A 21,187-nucleotide genomic window follows, 5' to 3' on the forward strand; every position below is an offset into this window, starting at 1 on the left:
GGCTGGCAGTTCTCTAAGACAGACATTTGCATTTGCAGCCCCAAGCCACACTTAGCAAGACACCCGTGTTTGATCTAGGAACAAGGAAGTCACATCCATTAATGTCAAGTATTAACCGTGGACGTTTTCTTCTAATCTCGCACCATTCACCTGGCTCTTGACTTGGGTGCCAGAACATTATGAACACAACTTTTGCAATGATCACTGGAAACAAAACAAGCTAAGATTTTAAAATAAATACTCCTTCTGGATTAAAAAAGTGCTAGGAGTGAGATTTAAGCTGCTTGTATTTCTGCAGGAAATAGTGATTAAAATGCAAATTGGCTTATGCGTATTTATTTTGGGGTATTAAATATCTGATCTCTTAGGAGCTTGAACTGTAAATGTATTGATAAAAGAGGATTCATAACATGCTTTAGTATTTGGCTATCAAGCATAAATCAGATTGTACGTGAAAGCTTATCACCTTGTCTGCACTACAGTGTTTCCCTCCCCACACACAAGTATGTGTACATGCTTGCTCCTGTTGGAAAGTGGTACAATAACTGGTTGCACTGGGTCTGGGGATTCCCATAGGATGCCCCTGCGGTGTTGGAAAGCTGTGGGTTCTGAGGCACGTCACTGAAGGCTGTTTTTTCTCCAGCAATTACCTCATCCATGGGAGATGAAGAATTTCAAGGCATAATTACAGACTCCCTTTTCCTAAGCTTTTTGAATGATGATCTTTCAACTGCCTCCATTGTTTCTGTTCAGTATTATTTTCCATTTTCACCACAATTTCAAGATTAAAACTTAACCCCTTCAGAGGCACAAAAGCCTTTTTTTTTCCACATCAGACTAAAGTAGCCCACAACAGTTCTTTTCAGGGCCTCTGAGTTGGGATGTGATGAAGCACTATGCTGGCCCTGGAAGAAGCAAAGAAAAACAAAAACTTCTTGTTGGAAGTATACTGTAGAGTGATGTAGAAAATCAAACCGAAGTAGTAGAAATCACCTAACCAAATCTGCCTCTCCCTCCTGTGAAACTAAATCCCACATTTAGATGATCTGTCTTGAGCATCAGGTTTCTCACTTTCCTACTCCACGTGGATGGCAGCTAATTTAAAGCCATATTTCTCCTCATTTGAAGTCAGACTTTTCCTCTCACACAGACAGAGCAGGCCTTCCCCTCACAGCCCTTCAGGAAGAGGGTATAAAGCAGTCAGAATCTGCCAGCTACCAGTAAGCCTGCTGAGGGCTGGTAAGGCAGCATCTTGTGTTGGGTCTTAGTGGAATAAACAGGAATCCAGAGAGTACAGGCAGAGGCCTCTCTGTGTTCTCCCAGTAATGTCAATGGAACTGGGCTCTTGGCTCCAGTACACCTCATGCTTCGTGCCTCATCTTCCAACTGCTGCTTGGCAGAACAAGTCAATGGATACAATCTTGTACGGTGCATGTCAAGAGGTGGAATAATCATACTATTGCTTTCTGTGGACTAAGGAAACAGCACCAAAGTCAGAAACACCACTCTGCTAGTGTTCTCTCTGCTGTGCCTGGTTGACAGCAGCAGTTCCCTTGCCTTCTGGCAGAGGAAAGTTAGTCCTGGCACATCCTTACCCTTTTCTAGAACAGGATCCTTTTCTGCTGGGGCTGTTATCTAGAGGTCACTGTGGGGCTTGTGATTCAGAGCAGGATCCAGGGAAATGAGGGGAAGGCTCCATAGCCATGTCAAACTCAGTGCTTTCTTAAGACAAAAATATTGCTGTAAAGGAGGAGGGGTAGGAAGAGAAGAACGGTTTTGTACAAACCATCTTTGTTTCCCTCCCATATTTAATTCTGTTATATATATGTAACATTTATGGGTAAGGTGATTGTCTCCCTTTGGTTGAACATAAATGCTATGTTTGGTACTTTTAAAGGAGTTCTTTAAAAAAAGATGAGGAAACAAACAACAATTAACAACAACTGGCTGACTTTTTAACTATCTTTTAGAAGTGTCTTTATAATATGCTAGAAGCTATGTAGTTGCCTTACTGCTGCCCTATAGAAGATTTTGCTGCAGCATCTGGCAAGTGGACAGTTCTAGTAGAGGCTCTTGAACAGACTCAGCTTCATTTATGATAGACATTCATCTGTCTGCTTGCAGTGTTAGCACTGACAGAAGTTAGTTTGCAAGAAAGATGGTTAAAGAGACAGAATTCTCTTGGTCAATGAATAATATATTTGTAGTAAACCATACTACCTCCTTGAGATATGACTTCTCTCTGGTAGGTACTTGGCACATTTAAATTGGCTATGACGGTGTTACTTTTGAAACAATTAATTGTATATTTTTATGGAAAGTATTTTTAGCCTTAAAATCAAGGATATTACTTCAATGAGCAGCTGCTAACAAAAAATGTCACCTTAAAGAGACAAACAGTTTTCAGTGATATCAAGAGTTTGCAGATTTCTGCTAAGCACTGCAACTTGGACATGCAACAAACAGACACGTTTGTGGCTGTGTTATTCAGGCAGGTGCTGGCAGATGAGTGAGATGATTTCAGTGAGTGCAGGAGTTGTGTGCTGAACAGTTGTTGTGTATACTTGCGTGCAATAACTGCCCTGCTATATTTAACTGAAATGTAGATCTTTAATCCAAAGTATGCTGAAGCCTCTGGGAACCTTTCCAGTTATTTAATGAGTTTTGGCATGGCTCATACAGTAATAAGCTGTTTTCAAAGAGTGACTGATTTGCAGGATTAGGTTCTTGGATATTGTGGGCCAAAGTGAGCTCCAATTCCAGTGGGTACAATGGTAAAATCAAGCTTATAGAGCAGCAATATCTCTAGCAGTAATTTGTATTGTGGCAAATCCATATTTCTTAAACATTGTTAGTGATACTTAGGACAGGCTTTGACTAGTATAAGATTTTTTTTTCTTAATCATGAATTTCCTTCTCAAGTTATATCAAATTTAATTTAATTAGGAAGGAAATTAACATCTTCTCTACTCTAAAAATGTAAAGGTTGAAGGAAAAAATGCTTCTTTTTGGGGAGTTAGCAGAAGAAATTATGTAGGATTAGACTTGGCAGCTACTTTAGTAGACCGTGTGTGTGTGTGCAAGTGTGCATATATATATGAGTGTATATATAGATGTGAGACATGCACACACACGTGTATATATTAGAGAAGAGTTAACCTGTGGTAGCACATAATGTTGAAATTCTGTGTATACAAATGGCTTGGTAAGTATGCATCTGGGATTCAAAGCAAATGGCATTTTTATGTAGTTGCCGGGGTGTGGTGTGGGTTGAGGAAGCTTCAAAAGAGTAGTGTAAACATTTGCTGGAGACATTTGTATTGAAATAAAACAAAGGTCTTACCTTTGTGTGGGATTTATAAGGTAACGGCTGGTAGGAGAAACTATAAACCCACACTTTCTGTGTATATGAGGAATGATGGGATTGATGTTAGTCATTTGAGAGACGAGTCAGTTAACTCCTTGTTGTTAGGGTCTGGGGGGAGGAACTTTTAAAACAGACTTAAGAGACCCGTCGCCAGGGTTCTATGTATTGCCAGTACTCAGTAGAGAAAATGCTTTAAGTTTCTTATTTTGTGCCTCCCTTCTGCCCTTGGCAGTTTCTGAGACAATGGGAGCCAGAAATGTAAATAGTAATAAAAGGCTTATATTAGAAGTTTTGTAGCTGTAGACCTTTAGTGTATAAGCTGAGAGACCACAGCGAGAGTCATGTTGGCTGAATTAAATGATAAAAAGGGAAATGCACTTCTGAGCCTTGCTTTCCCCTAAGGCAGCTTACTGTGTTTGTGTCTTCTACATCCCTAATTATGCTGCAGTATTTAACAAACAGTAGTTCTCATAATAGCAGCTATACCATGGAGGAGTAGTCCCCAAAAGATAGAGTGCTTTTTCTAGACGTGCTCTATAACAAATAGAAGAGCTGTTGTTATCTTGGGTCACTTGTGAAACTTTCTCAGCACCAAATGTTTCTCTAAATTAGTATTTAATTGCCAATGACATGCCTGAGCTGGAGACTAGATGGGTGGAACTCTGCCATTAATTGCTCTAATCTAAGATATGCTGACATTAAAAAAAAAAAAAGACATCACTATAATGACAATTATACAATGTGTTCCAGATAGTAAAACATTGCTAAAATCCAGTTTGCACAGGAAAAAAAAAAAAGTTGTATCTGAATTCGGGTACAATCATACTAACTTTTATTAATACAGTTCTAAGACAAGTGTAGACAGGGCTTGGGAGGGAGACAGTGATTTCTCTTCCTGCTACTGTAATTTCTACTTAACTTTACACTTTCTAACCATGTTAATTCTATTATGCAAAATACCACAGCAAAGGAGATCTTAAATCTGGGTATCTTCTAAGAAAAGTAGAATAGCACTCCATTTTGTGGCTGCCTATGGAGTTGTTTTGCCCCTTGTCTCATCAAGAGTGGGCGTACATGCATTATGAACAGGAGCTGGAAAGAGAGGGAAGGTGAGAGTTGCAAAGGGCAAAGCAGGATGTGGTTGGACAAATGGCTGAAATCAGTGCTGCTCAGAGCAGATCACTGCTTTAGAGAGGTAGTTTCTGGTCAGACCAGAGGAGAGAGAAGGGGACTGTCCAGGTGTTTCTTCAGGTCCTCTTCACCACAGCAGCCTGCTGCACTGGTGCAAATCTTTAATCATACAAAGAAGAAAAACCCTAAAATAAATAACAGAACCTATGCCCTCTTCCCTTTCCCTCTATACACCCCTTTGTTTTCCATATCCAAAGTCAGCGTGTTGCTTTACAGGAAGGCTAACAGAACATTGCATGGAGACAGAAAGTTTCCCTGGTATCAATGATCTGTGTTAATTTGAATCCATCTGTCTGTCTGTGAGGTGCAAATGTTATGACAGAAAGTGTAGTACATGTCATGTGCATGAATGTACGGTCATTGCTTCTCAGAGAACCTGATGTATTACAGTGTCAGGACAAGATATTGAGTCTTAGAGCATCTATCTATTATTCATGCTGAATAATCTGTTATTGCTGTATGGGGACTCTTGACACCATGAAGTCTGTCTTCCCCAGCCGTTCCTACTCTGCTCTGGGATTGTGGAGGCAGTGAAAGAGATGATGCAGTGTGTGTAGTTGATTAAGGTGGGACAAGATCTTTTTTGCTTCTCAACTGAGTGTGCAGCAAGGGTGAAAGAAGTACAAACTGCTAGGTAGATGTAAAGCCTGCATGTCTTCTCACATTTGAATGTACGTTTTGGAAATTCCCTGTGCAGAAGTATGGGCTAAAATATAGAGAGACCAGATTCTATTTTATGCTGGACTTTGTTCCACTACTGTGTGTTCACACACACTTTAAACCATTGCTCTGACACTATAAATGATTCTGAAGGCGAGTGAAAATTCAGGCTGTCATTTTTCAAAGGTGCATTTGCTGTGTCTACACTTATCTTTGGAGCTGGAGGAGATCAACTTGTAATTTGAAACAGAAATAACACTATCAGCTTCAAAATCAGAGTTTCACCTAGGGCCTTTCCCTGCCTCCCTCTTCTCTCCGCAGTTAAAGTTCAACTATTTCATTTGTAAATGCAGCTCTGTGATACAATCAGAAGCAGAGAGGAGGGGCCATTAGCTCAGTCAGGCAAACAAGCTGCTCTGGCTCCATCATAAAGACCCTGACTGTAATGTTAACTTCTGCCAGGAGGGTAAAGTATCCCCCACCAGCCCTGCTGGAGCCCTTCTTTATTTTCAGCTGTCTTTCTTAGGGATGTTGCATTCTTAGGGATGTTGCATTCTGGTTACTCACACTGTTGGTTTATTTTCCCTGTTTGTGGAATGGAGGGGAAGGAGGGGGGATGTCCTTCATGCTCTTCCTTCAGGAGTCCTCCCAGACCCCGGGGGCCTGCTGCCCTCCCCTCTGCCCGGTGAGGTGTGCATCCAGGTGTGCTTGAGAGACCAGTTTGAGATCTCTTCTTTGCTGAGTGTCCTTATTCTTCTGGAGCAGGTTTCACATCCTCCTGGTTCAGGAGTATGTACTGCTAGTGTTCTCAGTCCTTTTCCTTGGTTCACACTTTTGGAGTTTTATTTTCTTTGGTGTTTCGTTGTTGCTTCTTAAACTAAGGGCAAGTGAAAAGTAGAATCAGGTTGATACACAATTGCCCCAAATTATTATGTAATGCACATATTCCTCATTGGGTTGAAAATTAGATTTTTAATCTAGTTTCTTCTCTTGAGTTTTATGAATGCCATTCTGACTGAAAGCTATTGGTGGTATTTCAGTTCATAATGTTTGCTTTACATCAGAATAGTCCTTGGAAATTTTTTTTTGGTGGGAGACCCTCCTCCCAGGTCCTGTACAGATGACACACACCTTGTCACATGGTGCTAATTGAGTTAATGAGAGGGAGATGATTAGTGGCTATCAGGCTGTAAGTTTTTGTTGTAGAAGGACAGCAAAGGATGGATTTCTGAAGCAGGCAAGCAGAGGATTTGCTAACTCAGTTGGTTAATGCCGAGGTTGTGGATTCCATCCCTGACTGGGCCACTGAGAGCTGGGCCCAATGATGCTTCTGGGTCCCTTCCAGCTCAGACGACTCTGTGACTCTGAATGCAGTCAAGTTATGTGGATGCTGTGCCACAAAGAGAACTTCTGAGACGAGGAAGGGAGTAGTATTTTAGTATTTGAAAAATTCCTTCCCAGTTTGAAAGACAGGTGAGATGCATATTTAAAACTGAGGAAAGACTGTGAAGGGCCCTTAAAGTGAAACACAGGGGTATCAATTGATGGGATGGAGAAAGCAGTAGTGTCGATGAGAGTGTGAAGAAAATGTTTAAAATAGAAGAAAAGGAGTAGAGTTTATCTTTGTCCCACTGAATTTGAATGAGCTGTCAGATGAACAGGCCATACCTAAGGCAGCTGGAAAGGGTGAAGCAAGATGATCTGTATCAACAAATAGTGCAAACATGCAGAACAGGGTTGTAGAGTGGAACAAGTAAGGGCTAAAGACCTGACATCCACATAAGGCACGTTTTAGGAGATTTTATCTCAGATTATCTGTAGTTAGTTCCCATGAATTAAGCAACTGTGAGCAGCTGGAGTATCTGAGTGCTTCTGGAATATATCTTTCCTGGTCTGGCTCTTCCAAAAAGAATCCAGTTCATGTATTCTGAGCTCTGGTGTGAACCAAAGTGCAATAAGTTGAGAGAACCAAATGATTCACGTCAAATGTGAGCTGCTGATCCAAACTGAAACACCAATATATGGCTTTCAAGTTTGTTCTTCCCAGGATGGGAGTGTTTTTGCTGGACAGAAGTGGAGGATAAATGTGTCAATTGCCAGAGTGTGCATCATAGCTGAATTAAAACCTTTTTATTTTCCCATTACTTGTCATGTATTTCTGGAGGTTTAATTGTTGTTTGCACCACATTTTAAAAAGTAATCTCTCTGGCACACAGATTTTCATCACAGTGAATTGCTTGAGCACAGACTTCTCCTCACAAAAAGGAGTAAAAGGGCTTCCTTTGATGATTCAGATCGATACTTACAGCTACAACAACCGCAGCAATAAACCTATCCACCGAGCCTACTGCCAGATCAAGGTTTTTTGTGACAAGGTAAGTGCAAAGCACAGTTACCATGGATGAAGGAGGAATCTTGTTAGGCAGTTTATTGTTGCTGTATTTTAGACCTAATTAAATGCTGATTCTTTCCTTAAAGAATTGTATTTCATCATAGCATTTGGTCCATGTGGTATCACAAATCAAACTGATTATCATGTAATTATTTTACTGCTTTGCAGTCTTTTTGGCCCTGATTCCTCAGCTTGTAAGCAATAGTTGGACTGTTTAAGGACAGCATGTTATAGGTCATGATTATGGAATATCAATAAAGTAATAGAAAGTGCAAATGCAAATATCTGTATTTGGAGGGTCAGTGCTGAGCACAGGCTCTCTCACATAAATGGCAGTCTGCTGCTATCATCCCTTCTAACTCTGACAGCCAGGACAGATAGCAGGTAAACTTCATGTCAGTTTCTTTGACAGAAAAAAATGCACTTTTCAGTGAGGGTCCGCTAAGCTCCCTTTTATGATGCAGTGAAAACAAGCAAATTCCAGTGACACAGCTGATGGGCTTTCCCCCTGCTTTGCTTACAGTTATTTTAGAAACTCTCGTGTTGCTAGGATTTTCTTATCAAAAGTAAAATACAAAAACCATATTAGACATTCCCATTTTGTAATTCAGTAACTATTTTTTGTGTATGTTCACACCCTCTTTAGCAAAATTTTGGGTTTTTGCTGTAGGTATGACTGCTCCTCTGTGGAGACTAGTAAGATGTTTCAGCGCCCAGACATAGATCATGCCTGAATGAATTAGACAGTGTCATGGTCAGCAGTGTATATCACCAGGCAGAAACACTTGCTCAGAAATGTCAGTGATGATTCTTCAAAGAGAGTGTGACCACTTTTCAGCTTTGTTTAGCATCTGCCAGCTGATTACTTTCTCCATGCTGAGAAACATCTTTCATAGGGGAGCTGATGCCTGGATTCTAGTCAAGGTTCAGGGATTCAGGAGCCTACATCTATTTAAGTGACTTGGAAATTTATCCAAATTAGTCTTTCTATTCCTACAAGTGGGAATAGAAAGACAAAAGGCCATGCCCCAGGCAAAACATAACATTAACTTTTTAATGGAAAGGGTAAGAGTTCAACTGTTTCAGGTCTCTGTGTTGCTGCTCCTTCCCCCTTTTCAGTTCATTCCCTTGTTGCTGTTTTGACAACGACATCTTGAGGGCTAATCAGTCAGTTGTGTTAGTGGAGGAAAATCTTTGGAAGTAATGAATGTAAATGTATGCACTGAGGTCTTCTTGCAGCCAAAATGCTATGCTTTTAATTGTAACTTTGAATGTCAAATATTGACAGATTTGAAGCTACAGCTGGATCTTAAAAGCTCAGTAAATATCAAAGTAACAAGTAGTTTTCATCTACCTGTTTCTGAAGAGCAATTAGAAAAATTTGAATTATTAAAAAAAAAGGAAGGAAATTCAGAGCACAAACTCATCAAGGGTGACCTCTAGATACAAGTGGTGGAGAATTTGAATAATACATGTTCATTGCATCTATTGGCTTAATTGGAGCTTCAAATAGCCAGACCGAAAAGCAGGAAATTAATGTTGAGTCTATTAATCAAAACTGTCTCAAAGTAGAAGGAAAGATCACAGGGGTAGTTAAAGTGTTATACACATCAAAAATGTATTGGAAGTGGGAACTGAAGGGCTCAAGGGTATTGATAATAGGCTGTATATGTGTTTAATATAAATGTATACACACATGTGGAGCTTTTTAAGTTAATGTGGGTGTGAAAGTGACTTGAGCAAATGAAAATTTTCAAGGTCAATGCACATGACAGTTTGTGCTAATTGGCACTTGGTAAGAGACAAATTCTTGCTTCTTCCCAAACATATGCTGCCAGATCTTTACCAACATCCCTTTGTCACAGGGCTTTTGGAAGTAAATAAATGTTTGGAGAATTTCCACTTGCTGGTGGCACTGGGAAAATTCATTGTGCTCAGAGGAAAGTAGCTGGTGTGGCTGGGTATCCTCATCTTTCCAAGATGTCAAAATAAACTCCTGGCTCTGGTTAAGGTGGTGCTAAATGGTTCAGTTTCTCTTGCTAGCCTGTGGCCCTCCCCCCAGTGACATGGGCAAAGCTGTCTGCCTCCTTGGGAAAGGCCATGAAACTCAGGCTGTTATTTATTGCCCACCTCCTTGTCATGATGAATTGAAGAGGTACTATAGGAACATAAAAAAAAACCACCCAGCAATCATGTAATGATCTTTATATATTCTGAAAGTGTGAACTGCACTGTTATGCCCCAATCTGACAGCCTCAAAGAGAAGCTGATGACAAAAGTACCTGATTTATTACAATCACCTGGCCTAGTGGAACTGCACAGTAAATTCCTCCTCCCTAAGTATGAAATGTTTCTCATTCTGGAACATGGAAGAAGAAAAATGTTTCTGTGTCTGCGCTGTTATTAAAAATGTTTCTTTCTGTAGTGGTGGTTCCTCTTTAGGAAATACAAGTGAGTGTATTTGTATATTCACTTGGATAAATCACAGGTGGAGGTGTCGAGTTTTTAAGAACATTCACTGACAAATCAATGTCTTGTAGCTGCAACACAGCATAGCTGTTGTGGAAAGAGTTATCTTTAAAGAAATAAAACTGCATTTAGCTAAGTGGTACATATTATGTATATATCAGTATTTATTCTGGCAATTCCTTGATTTTAATATTAGTTTACATATAAACTAGAAAGCAACACCAACTCACATCCAGTATGTGCTTTGTGACATAAATATATGGAGATAAATGCTGCAAAGGCTGTAAATGTTACTTAACAAATCTAACTTTACCATACTCCCTATTTGAGTCTATACTCCCTATTTGTCATCCAATCTTTTGTCCATGTTTGTTTTTCAGTAAGCAATCTTCAAAGCATTTGTTACAGTCCACATCTTGTTTTGTCAGTGCTAATTCTCTGCCTTGCAGTCATCAGTGCAGATCACTGATGCTGCATTATAAGAATATATAATTTTTATCCCTTAAGTAGGTTGTCAGGGAAACTTGCTACCAGGCCTATTTATATTTATATATTGCACAATGCTTTAGCCACTGTGTATGAAAGAACTGGGATTTCAGAGCTACTTGATTTTCTATATGTGATTATCTTTGCTGAAAAGAAACAGAACTTGACTTGGCAAATACCATAACATTGATCCAGAAATAAAATAAATTAATCCAATTTTGTTTAACCTTAAAAAATACATTCTTTTTGGAATATGTGCAGTTCTCACATCCTTGTTTTTGAAGTGGACCATCATAGAGAAAATGGACTATCATAGAGTATTGAGCAACTCTAATTGCCTATTAATCTTCAGCTTTGGAGAGAGCTTCTAGTTCCAGGCTAAAGCGTTCCACATCTCACTGGGCAGGCACATCAGCCTATGTCTGTGTGCTGCCCAATGAGATTTGGAATCCTTTAGCCTGGAACTAGAAGCAAGAGTACACATGAGCATCAGAGTGTTGCAAGACTTAAGTTTAAATGAGTTGAAGGATTAGGAAGAAAATACTTTGAATCAGCTGAAATTTGTAGGCTGCATTTTGTTAATGATTAGTAGCACAAGTACTCCTTGCATTTATACAAAGCCCAGATATCAATGAAAAAATTAAGAACTCATTTCATTATTTCACTGGTCACAACACAGTTCATAGTCCCCAGTAGGAGGGTAATTTCTTCTGTCCTGAAGAGATGTGCAAACTGTGGTTTATTAGGTGTGTGTCAGATGGCTCAGCTGTCAAAACTATGCAGCAGAAATGCTCTAGTATGCAAAAATAATTGTGTGGTCTCATTCCTGTGACTGTGACATCCATCCTGTAGGCTTGACTGGCCCCTGCCGTGTGCCCTGTGGGCTGCTCCAAGCTCAAAAGGGCTGGTAGGTAATTTTGTGGGTATTGCAGTTGCCGCTTTTGTGAAGTGGCTGTGGCACAAATAAACACTGGTGGATGGGAATGACTGGCTCAGGGATTGCCTGCACCCCAGAGACCTTGGGGTGTGTTGCTTTGAATGAATGAATGAATGAATGAATGAATGAAGAGAAAGCTGTGAAGTGTCACCAAGTTCACGATTACAAAGAATATTACAGAAAATCAGTAAAACGTATTTTTTATTATGCATAAAAGGCTGAATCCTCCTCAGTTTCTGCTTTCCTGAGAGGAAGCTCACTCTTGCTGCTGTGTATGAAATACTTTGGTGGTTCATCCCATTCCTTGTGAGCGGCAGAGTGGCAGCACCGAGTGGTAGGTAGGGCTGTGGCCACCTGGCAGAGCCCTTTGTGCAGCACAGGTTTCTCAGGATGTGCTTTTTGCTGAACAGTGGCTGGGATGTGTATTTTTACTCCTTTCTTAGAAAGAACAGGTGGCTTTAAAGGCCACTTAAAATTTTGGTAAGTGCACAATTCTGAATCTCTTGGCTTCTGTGGTTGAGGTTGATGAGTGACAGCTGGACTGGGATCTGGTCTGGAGGCAGTGTTTCTGTTTAACACATTCATGTTTTCCTAAAGAACTATTTCTTCCTCCAGCTCTTTCAGCCTCTGGAAATCTACTGATAGATCACAGCCAGGAGTACATCTTTCCTTGCACTCTTTCTAAACTTGGTTCATTGACTCATGTGTGAATTTTGCCATCTTGAGTGGGTGTTTTTTGCTTTTCTTACCTCCCTCCTCTCCCTTTCTATTCAAGAAACTTCTAATTTTAATTTGGAAAAAAAATCTGTAATCTTGCATGCCAACTGTCTGGGAGCATATGGATCTTCATTACCCTTCACAATGTGATAGGTATTATTTATAAAGTAAATTAGGAGAACTTCAAAGGAGGTGTTGCTGCTTTTTATGTCAATAACAAGTTTTATTTTTTAAACTTGTTGAGAGTGTATTTACATAACAGAAGCCTGCAACTTCCCAGGAGTTCCTGGTGCCTAATAGGGCAGTGCTACATTGCTTTCCTATTTCTGGAGAGCTTCTCCCAGTTTGAAATGCCTGTATTTTTCTGTAAGAACCCTTGCAATGTTGGCAAGCTGTCAGCACAGCCTTTTTGGACTGTCAGTTCTCAAAGGCTCTGCACAGCTGGCTACAGTGGAGCAATGCCTCCCACAGACCAAGTGGGTGGAGGAGAGTTTAGGGAAGACCTCAGCACAGAGATTATGTAAAATGATAGCAATCCTGCAGGTGTTTTATGCTATTACATACACAAAATATTTGGCCTGAGCACTCTGTCCATTGCAGAGACACGGGGCTTGGGATGCCCTTTGCACAACTGTGCTGGCATCAGTCCTGCTACAGACTGCACACTGCCTGTCCTGGCCCCTCCAAACCAACATGTGGATTTGTTCCCCTTGCTGTCTGCAGTCCTGGGAGCTACTGGATGTGCCAGCTGAGTCTCAGGCACAGGTGATCCTGCAAAGCCTGGTAACCTTCCCAACAGACTGGACAGATCTGTCTTCAATGAAATAACCAGTTTATCTTTTAGCATTTCTGTGTGTCTGATGCTGTAGTTCAGGCATTGCAGAGTACAGTGCTCATGGTGGTTCCTCTCTGGGTAATACCTGTGGGTTGTCTTTTTTGTATCAGGGAGCAGAAAGGAAAATCCGAGATGAAGAGAGAAAGCAGAACAGGAAGAAAGGCAAAGGCCAGGCATCCCAAGCCTCATGTAATAATGGTGAGTGAAGTGGGCCTTTCTGATCTGGGGCTAAATCAGGCTTAACATGCCTCCTTTCACAACCCTGTGCTTTGTGATCCACCTAGCAGCTGAAGGGAAGTTGAGTGCACTCCCTCTGCAGAAAAAGAGTGATATCACCTTCTTCAAAACAATGGCTGACCTGGATTCCCAGCCCGTTCTCTTCATACCGGATGTTCACTTTGGAAACCTACAAAGAACTGGACAGGTAGGAAATAATGAGATGAGCAGGTGCCCACTTGCTACCTGGCTGCCTCTGCTCTGGGGCAGGTTTTAGGGAGCTAAATAACTGTTCCTGGGGGCCACTTGTTTCAGCTCTCATTTTGGTAAATGCAGTTTTTGCACATCACTTATAGAGGACCTTACAAGAGACAAGTACCTTTCTGAGTTCTGGGTGTGAAGGAGTTTATACTTCCTTGACAACTGACTAGTTTGGTTTTGTTACAGTTCTGTCATTCTTTTGCTTTCAAGTATAAGGCTGACTTGTGTCTGGAACACAATCTGGTTTTGAGTGCACTCTTTGGCTTGGTGAAATGAAGTGCCACCTTGTGGTAGCAGAGATCCCCCTCCCTGTTACAGCTGAAAACAAAGACCGAGCTCTTACCTGTATAGAAAAGTCAAGTGCAGGGTCACTAAACACCACTACCCATTTTCTGTTGGCATCACCTAGAGATCTAGAAATTCCTTGAAAAAAATATTTTCACTCTTCCAAGTAAAACTCCATCATACTAATGTTAATACTCAGTATTGGCAGTTATTATCATTAGTAAACATAAGGAAGTCTTTCCTGACTTGGCTGTTTTCTATTTTATTGCCTGTTGGGAAGTTGAAAACCTGAACTGGAGGGTCAGCTCTGACAACTTTGTTACTATGAACATGTTATTTATTAACATCTCAGGGAGTAGAATGAGACATTTATGCATAGGTTTATAACGACAAATAGTTGATGAGGAAATTTAATATGCATCTTGCTGGACAATACTAAAATGACAAAGATGAAATGAAACTGAGTGTTGGAATTGTCAATTATTTTGAAGCAGTGAGAGTTGTGGTTGAGCAAAGCACAAAGAGCACCGACGTTGTAATCACAGCTGTCACGAGCTTACTCTCCCAAACTGGAAAGACGCCCACTCACATATCAGTGTTGGGTACCTTCTGTCCTCATGGATCTCAAACCAAAATGTGGATTTGTTTCAAAACAGGAGGTGGTGGAAACATTCCTTAGTATATATAATCCTGTAAATAATTTTCTAAACTAACTGGAAGGTATCCCCATTTCCTAGCTCTTAGGCAATGTTCAGCCATGTTTTTATTGCTGTAACTCATAGTTACAGCCCTCAGCTTTGCACACACACTATTTTCATTGCACAGTTTCAGAAGTGAAGGCTCCTAGTGAAAGCTGAGTGTGCTCTGAGTGTCTTGCCAGCCCCAGTGCCTGGGGTGCCCTGCCCTGCCCTGCCCAGCAGGAGCAGCTGCGCTGCCCTGTGCCCCCAGCCCGTGCTTGCACCACAGCTCAGCAGCTGCAGGGCTGGTGCACTTGTTGGTGCAGACCTGCAGTGTGGGCATGTTGTGAGGAGTTTGGCTGATTGTTCTGTAAAGTGTTGGACAAGAGACTGTGAATTTATACCTCTCTTGCTACTGTCAGCTGCATTTGCTGCTGTTGTAAATTTGGTCCTGGTGACTCTGAGCTACGTGGATTTACACAAAACTGGACTTGGGCTTCTGCCCACAGCCTGTGCAAAAAATGTTCAGCTGTACGTTTAGTAATTGTATTTCCATTAAGGCCTGTAGTTTAATCTCGTTCTTTATAGTTTAATTAGATTTTCAGACAGTATTAAATACATACAAAAGCTTTTGAGTGTTGTGGCTTAAACTGTATTAGGGGTTATTTAGATGAGTAGCAATCTGATTTAGAGGATTGTAAAATAATTGGGAAAATGATATAAAGCAGGGAAGAGGGTAATATCTCTCAAATAAACTTTGATATATTTCCAGTAGATGGTATTCAACAGCAGTTTCTCTAAGCCACGCTTCTTCCAGATAACAGTTAGAACTAGAGGTGTTTGTGCTTTTTAGGAGGAGAAGTATTTTTAACATATGACAAACTGCAAAACACTTGTTGTCTTTTCTCTCTTTTGAAGTTATTCTGTTAAGCAAGTGCCTGAGTTTTGGGAATAATTGATTTTTATTTCCATCCTTCCAGGTTTACTATAATACAGATGACGAGAGAGAAGGGTAAGATATTTATTGCTTCACAAGCTTTGCAGTTAACAGTTTAAACTCATAGAAAGTTGATACAAAATACGAATAAATAAATAAAACTGACCCCTTTCTCCCCCTAGCCTAATGTTCTCCCATGTAAATTGCTTGCTTTTTATGTCTGTATTTTAATACATTTCCAAGTAAAAGGGAGAGGACAATATATTTGACAATGAAGTGCCATCTACGTAGGCATGAGGGTTCTCAAATAATTTTAAAAATGGGAATTTTTTGTTGAAGCACTGAGCTTCACTGCATTCCTGAAAGCTGTTTAGCAGTGCATACATGTGTATGCAACAAATACAGGAACTGTAGAGAGAATGGCCAAGTGCCAGAAGAGAAAGGCAGAAAGAGAAGAGAGAACCTGGGAAGGACAAAGGTTGGAAATGGGAGTACCCCCTATCCCTATCTGACTTTTGGAGGGACTGGAAGAATTGATGAAAGTCCCTCTAATAGTTAGAGGTGCCATGAAATAAGGGTTTTAATATGGGCTGCTGAACTTCAGCCCACACTGTGTGCCAGTCCCGTACTTTTGTAAGTTGCCTGAATCCCCAGGTGAACACCTTCAAGTCTGAGATTCTGGACTAACATAACTATGGTCCCATAAATCTGCAAATATTGACCTGTGGTAGGGAGTGGCCAAGCACCTGCAGTCCACACTGGCTTGAAAACATGAGGCCCTTTTTATTTCTTTTTGAAACTAATGCTCTTCATAGGACTTACAGTGGAATTTGAGAAACACAGAGGTGTATTGCATCAAGCAATTCCCTCAATATTTAAACAGTTGAGGGCCTTTGGGTTTTTCAAATTAGTGTGTGACATTGGAACATATTTTCCTGTCACCTGTCCCAGCCAGTCAGTCTCAGCAATTTAAGAGGCCTGGATAGTTCAGATAAGCCTCAAAAGCTAAATCCTTGCAGTTTCTGCTTTTGGTGCTACTTGAGTAGCTAGTGAGTGTTTTTGCCAGAGTACAAAGTGAGTCATGACTGTTGCTGTTGTCTCCTCTTCTGCTGTGAGCACAGTTTTATTGTGACATGGTCCCTGTTTTGTGTATTCTAGTAGCAGTGTCCTGGTCAAAAGGATGTTCCGGCCTGTGGAGGAAGAGTTTGGTCCTTCCCCTTTGAAACAAATCAAAGAAGAAGGTCTGAAAAGAGGTAACAATCATTTCTTAGCAGTTAAAAATCATTCTGTGTGGGACTCAAACCCTCAAGCTGGGAAGGGCAGGTGTGGTTTGTACAAAGTCAGTTGTAGAATGATAGTGCAAATATGGGTAGATGGGAGAGGAGATCTTTGCATCTGCAGTCTATAAGGAGGCATTTTAACAAATGCTAAAAATTACTTAAAGAAAAAAAAAGGACTGTGCTTTCTCAAGAAGGGATCAGGACACAAGTGTATAGAAAAAACTTAGAAAGTTTCTTGGCTCTTGGCCAAGCTACAAAGTTTATGAAAGTTCTAGTAGCAAATCTGTGATGGTCTATTTTTAATTTTTGCTCATCCTTTCTGTTCTATCTGGGATCACAAGCAAATATGCAAGATGCATTGGGTCAAATACAGAGACATTAAACAGGCAAGCTCCTGCTGACTGCAGACTTAGACTGGGTAGAATAAAATCAGAAATTTCCTACCCCATTAGAAATATAACATGGAGAGACATCTTCCAGCAGCTGTAACTGAATTGTTTAAGGGTTTGTTTCCCTTAACTGTTTTACTGCCCAGGTGGGTATTATTACAGTTGCAGTTGAATTTCATAGAAATGACTTCCCACAAGCCCGCATTTGCAGAGTTTCTCTGTTGGTTAGGGTGGTCTGCTTGAACCAGGGGAAACATAGAAGATTATAGGATGGAGACTGATATCTTCTTGAAATAAATGTGAACATATGATTATTTTAATTAAATCTTAAATTAATTATGTGAGGTTAGCACTGACCATGGACTTGCATTTGGTTGACTCAAGACCTTGGCCAAATTCACATTATCAGGGCTCTATCAAGCAGAAGATGAGAGCCATGAGGGCTACATAAAGAACTGTAATTTCCTACAATTTCACCTGGGTTTCCCAGCTGGAAGCCTAGGAAATTGCCTGCAAGGAGGTATTGGTTTGCTTTGATTATTCCTGTCCTTTGCTGCGGTTAGTTGTTTTGATATCATTCAGAACTTGCAAGCATTTCAAGGGTAAGATTAGAAAGAAAAAAAATTTAGCTGGTGGCAAGACTATGTAAAATTACTAAATCCAGGAGAAGCACAAACCAGAGAAACTGGAGGATGCTGTCTTCACATCCCTTTCCTGTTCAGTGTTTCTCTCATCTTGGACTGTGCTGGCTGGCGGCCAAGGCTTTTCCAGTGTGGCCTTTGCCCTGGTGAACTTCCTGCCACCCAGAGCCTTGCATCTGGGATCGTGCTGATGGCGTGCAGCTCAGCTGAATCTACCCATTTGATCATGCTGTCTTTGCCAGAGGATTCACTGGGTATTAAAATGTTTGGGGTTTTTTTCCCCAGCGTTGCCGTATTAGAAGCTTCTTTTCTCAAGATTTATTTGGTACAGCAGAATCAATAACTCCTAGAGAGTAGGTGTAGATGGGGTGTGGGTGTAATGTTTGAGAGGGAGCAGGTCTGATATATGAAAATATATATTAAAAGCAATGTAATCCCAAGGTGTCTTATTGGCAGAGCAGTACAGGTAAATAGCAGCCAGTGAGGTGTCCAAGCTCCACTGAAGAACTGAAGTGGAAGTGTGTGACCTCACCCCTGCCTTCTGGACCTACTTGTAACACTGTCTGGTGGAAGTAAAAATATTAAGGGGCAGCCTTCAAGAGAACAGGTCTGAAGGGATTTTTAAACACTGTTCATATTCTCACTCAGCTGCCTCTTTTTGAATTATTCTTTCATCTCCATGACCTCTAAGGGAAGTCCAAGTGCCCAACACAGAAATGTGAAGTATGTTAATCTGTACCAAATGTGTGTCACAGCTAGTTACTTGGCTAGACTTGGCTTTTTCCTGTTTTGAGTTCTCAGTAAGTTTTCAATTCACTTTCCCTTTCAGATTTCATGGGGAGTTTGCCGTTAATTATGAATCCAGCAGCCAAATTATAGATAGGTGGATTTCCAGTCCTGTAGTTCTCAGTTTCAAGAAAGGATTTTTTTTTTGTGTAGCTTTTGTCTTTTAGGAAAGTCATATTAAACTACTCTGAAACATTTTGGATTCATAGCAGTCAGGGGGTTGAGAGCCATCCAAGGGAATTTGTGCCTGGGCAATGATGAAAACTCCAAATGTGAGAAAGGAAAGCTAAATTACAGCTACCAGCCCTTCTTTCCTTGACTAAGATGTACCACATCTTTATCCAGACACTACTTAAGAGAGACTATAGTCATTGTTCATAGGGTGCCAGTCACAGCATTTGTAGTGCCCAGGCTCAGGCCTTCCTAATGCCCCAAGTCTTACTGACTCATTGTGTCCTTAGTTTCATTTTTCCTCGTGTATGTTGTTGTTAACAGTCCTAAAAGAGGTAGCTAACATGGTTCTTCTGCATTCACACATAAACCCTCAATTTGGTGGCCTGGCTTCCAGAAGTCTCACTGGTACAACAACATCCCTTGCCTTCACCAAAGGCTGTTTGTCCCTCTGCAATTTGATGTTTTGGGGATATTTCTTAAGTAACTAAAGACTAATTTATCTCCCCCCATTTTTTGTGATTCTTTTTAACATCTAGAGAATATTAAGGTCTGCAGTAGTTTTCAGTGCTGGCAAGAAGGTTAAGGACTAAGACCAGGGAGTAGATCAGACAAATTTGAATTTATCTTGTAGCTTTCAGGCAAAAATAACTCATTACCTTGTACAAGATTTCCCCCTTGTTCCCCTCCAAATCTTGTAATTTGTACTGTTAGAATGAGTCCATCTAGATGCTGTGAATGTGATGACAGTAGGATCAGAGGGCATGAGTTGTGTTACATGGTCACACTCGTGCGGTGGCAATGCTGCTGCTGAGCCCAGTAGAGCCTTTGCAGCCTTTTCCCTCCCCTCTGGCTGCGCCTCCCACTGTGACCATCTCTCTGCTGCTCTGCCAGCACAAAGGCTTGTGGGGCTGCATTGTACACTGAGGCAGGGATCTGATCTGTCTGAAGAATAACTCAAAAAAAAGGGTTGTTTTTTCACTCACATCTGCTGTTTGAGAGAGTTTGTCATCCAGGAAAATTCGTTGAGACAAGCCAGAATAAGAGTGTGTAAGGGCAGGGATGAGACAGGGGCTTCCTAAAGCATCACTATCACCACAAGCCATTTGTGGAAGAGAGCTCTACTGAATCAAAGCCAGGAGTTTCACACCTGTCAGGGTAAAGAAAAGTCTGACAACCCCTCGTGTGCTTACTAATCCCATCTCTCTGTGTGTATAATGTTGCCTGGCACACCAAGCACAACAGAGAAGTAAAGCTCAGCACTGGGACTGGGTAATGTACCCAAGTTTAACCTTGGAACAAGTGATTTTTTTTTCTCTTTTCAGATATATTTGTAATTGTTAAGGCTGGTAGAGCTCCAGATGTTTGTAAAGCCAGGAGTTACAGGATAACCCTCTAGTCACAAGGAAATGTTTACTAAATTAATATAAGTGTTAGTACTGGTAAAATTAGTCCATTGGGTGAGAGCTTGTTCATGCTATTAAATATATCAGGCATGGTAAAATGTAACTCCTGGTGTGGAATTTTTTTTCTTTTATGTTTTGACATTTTAAGTTGTGGCCCAAAGTTGTTTCTGCTTCTAACTCCATTAAAACAATGTCCTCAGGCCATGCCCCAAAGAGTTGCCAAAATATAGGTGAAAAGGATGTGGCCCTGCATGCTGTGGTTGCAGTTTTGTGGCTCATATTTTTGAATCGAAGATGCAAAAAACCCAACATTGTCCTGCATGTTTGGTTTTTAGGGCAAGTGAGGGAACTGAACTACCCATTATTTTTTTCCAGTCATTTCAAAACTTGGGCAAAGAAGCTATGATTCTCCACAAATGGGCCAGCATCCATCCTGCTAGAGTCTTGGCCTGAGAATTAACTTCTACACAATTACTTCTGTATGAAAAATACCCTCATATTTTTTGGTTCATCTGCTCGTCATCTATTGAGTTACGTGGTAAAGATATCTCTTGGACCATGAGAATTTGTAGTTTCAAAAGATGCCCTTTTCTATATGCCCCCCCCCCCAAAAAAAAGGTTACCAATGTAATTTGTCCCACAGACATGACAGTGCATGTGTGTTTTTATTTCATGTGCAGCAGTGCTATTTGAAAGTCAGTTCATTTAGGAACCAAAATATATTGCAGAATATCTTATTCAACCTGTTACTTATCAGTCATGTGAGATGATGCCTAAAATGCTTTCCTAGTGTCTATGCTTATATGCTTTGTACCTGTCTGCTTTGCTTCTGCCATGTTATAGCAAGGTTCCTCCATTTACCTGTACAAGTGTGAAGAAAATAAAAGTTAAAGAGGGCAGGGCACAGTGCCTGTGGACAGCTAGCAGCTATCATCAGAGGGAGGACGAGGAACAGAAATAGCATTTGGGTACCTAAGCAGGTGGGCACACTGGTAAATGCCTGTCTGCCAGCTGTGCTCTTGAATGTCTCCCCTGTAAAGTCTCAAATTACTTTGAACTCATTTTTCCCAGTGTTTATTCTCAT

General features: G+C 40.8%; 1 protein-coding gene across 7 annotated transcripts in view; it reads left to right on the top strand.

Annotated features, from left to right (window-relative positions):
• GRHL2 (grainyhead like transcription factor 2) overlaps positions 1-21,187 on the top strand; it is a 63,352-nt gene that overhangs the window by 31,124 nt on the left and 11,041 nt on the right. For 5 of the 7 annotated variants that reach the window (XM_064393387.1, XM_064393368.1, XM_064393420.1 and 2 more), the window contains 5 exons: positions 7,435-7,593; positions 13,165-13,252; positions 13,339-13,478; positions 15,474-15,505; positions 16,589-16,683. In XM_064393387.1, the coding sequence (XP_064249457.1) occupies positions 7,435-7,593; positions 13,165-13,252; positions 13,339-13,478; positions 15,474-15,505; positions 16,589-16,683 (514 nt within the window). The remainder of the gene's footprint in view (positions 1-7,434; positions 7,594-13,164; positions 13,253-13,338; positions 13,479-15,473; positions 15,506-16,588; positions 16,684-21,187) is intronic. The other 2 variants (XM_064393394.1, XM_064393377.1) reach the window with 2 other exon arrangements.

The sequence above is a fragment of the Passer domesticus genome, chromosome 1 (genome assembly GCF_036417665.1).
Source record: "Passer domesticus isolate bPasDom1 chromosome 1, bPasDom1.hap1, whole genome shotgun sequence".
NCBI lineage: Eukaryota > Metazoa > Chordata > Aves > Passeriformes > Passeridae > Passer > Passer domesticus.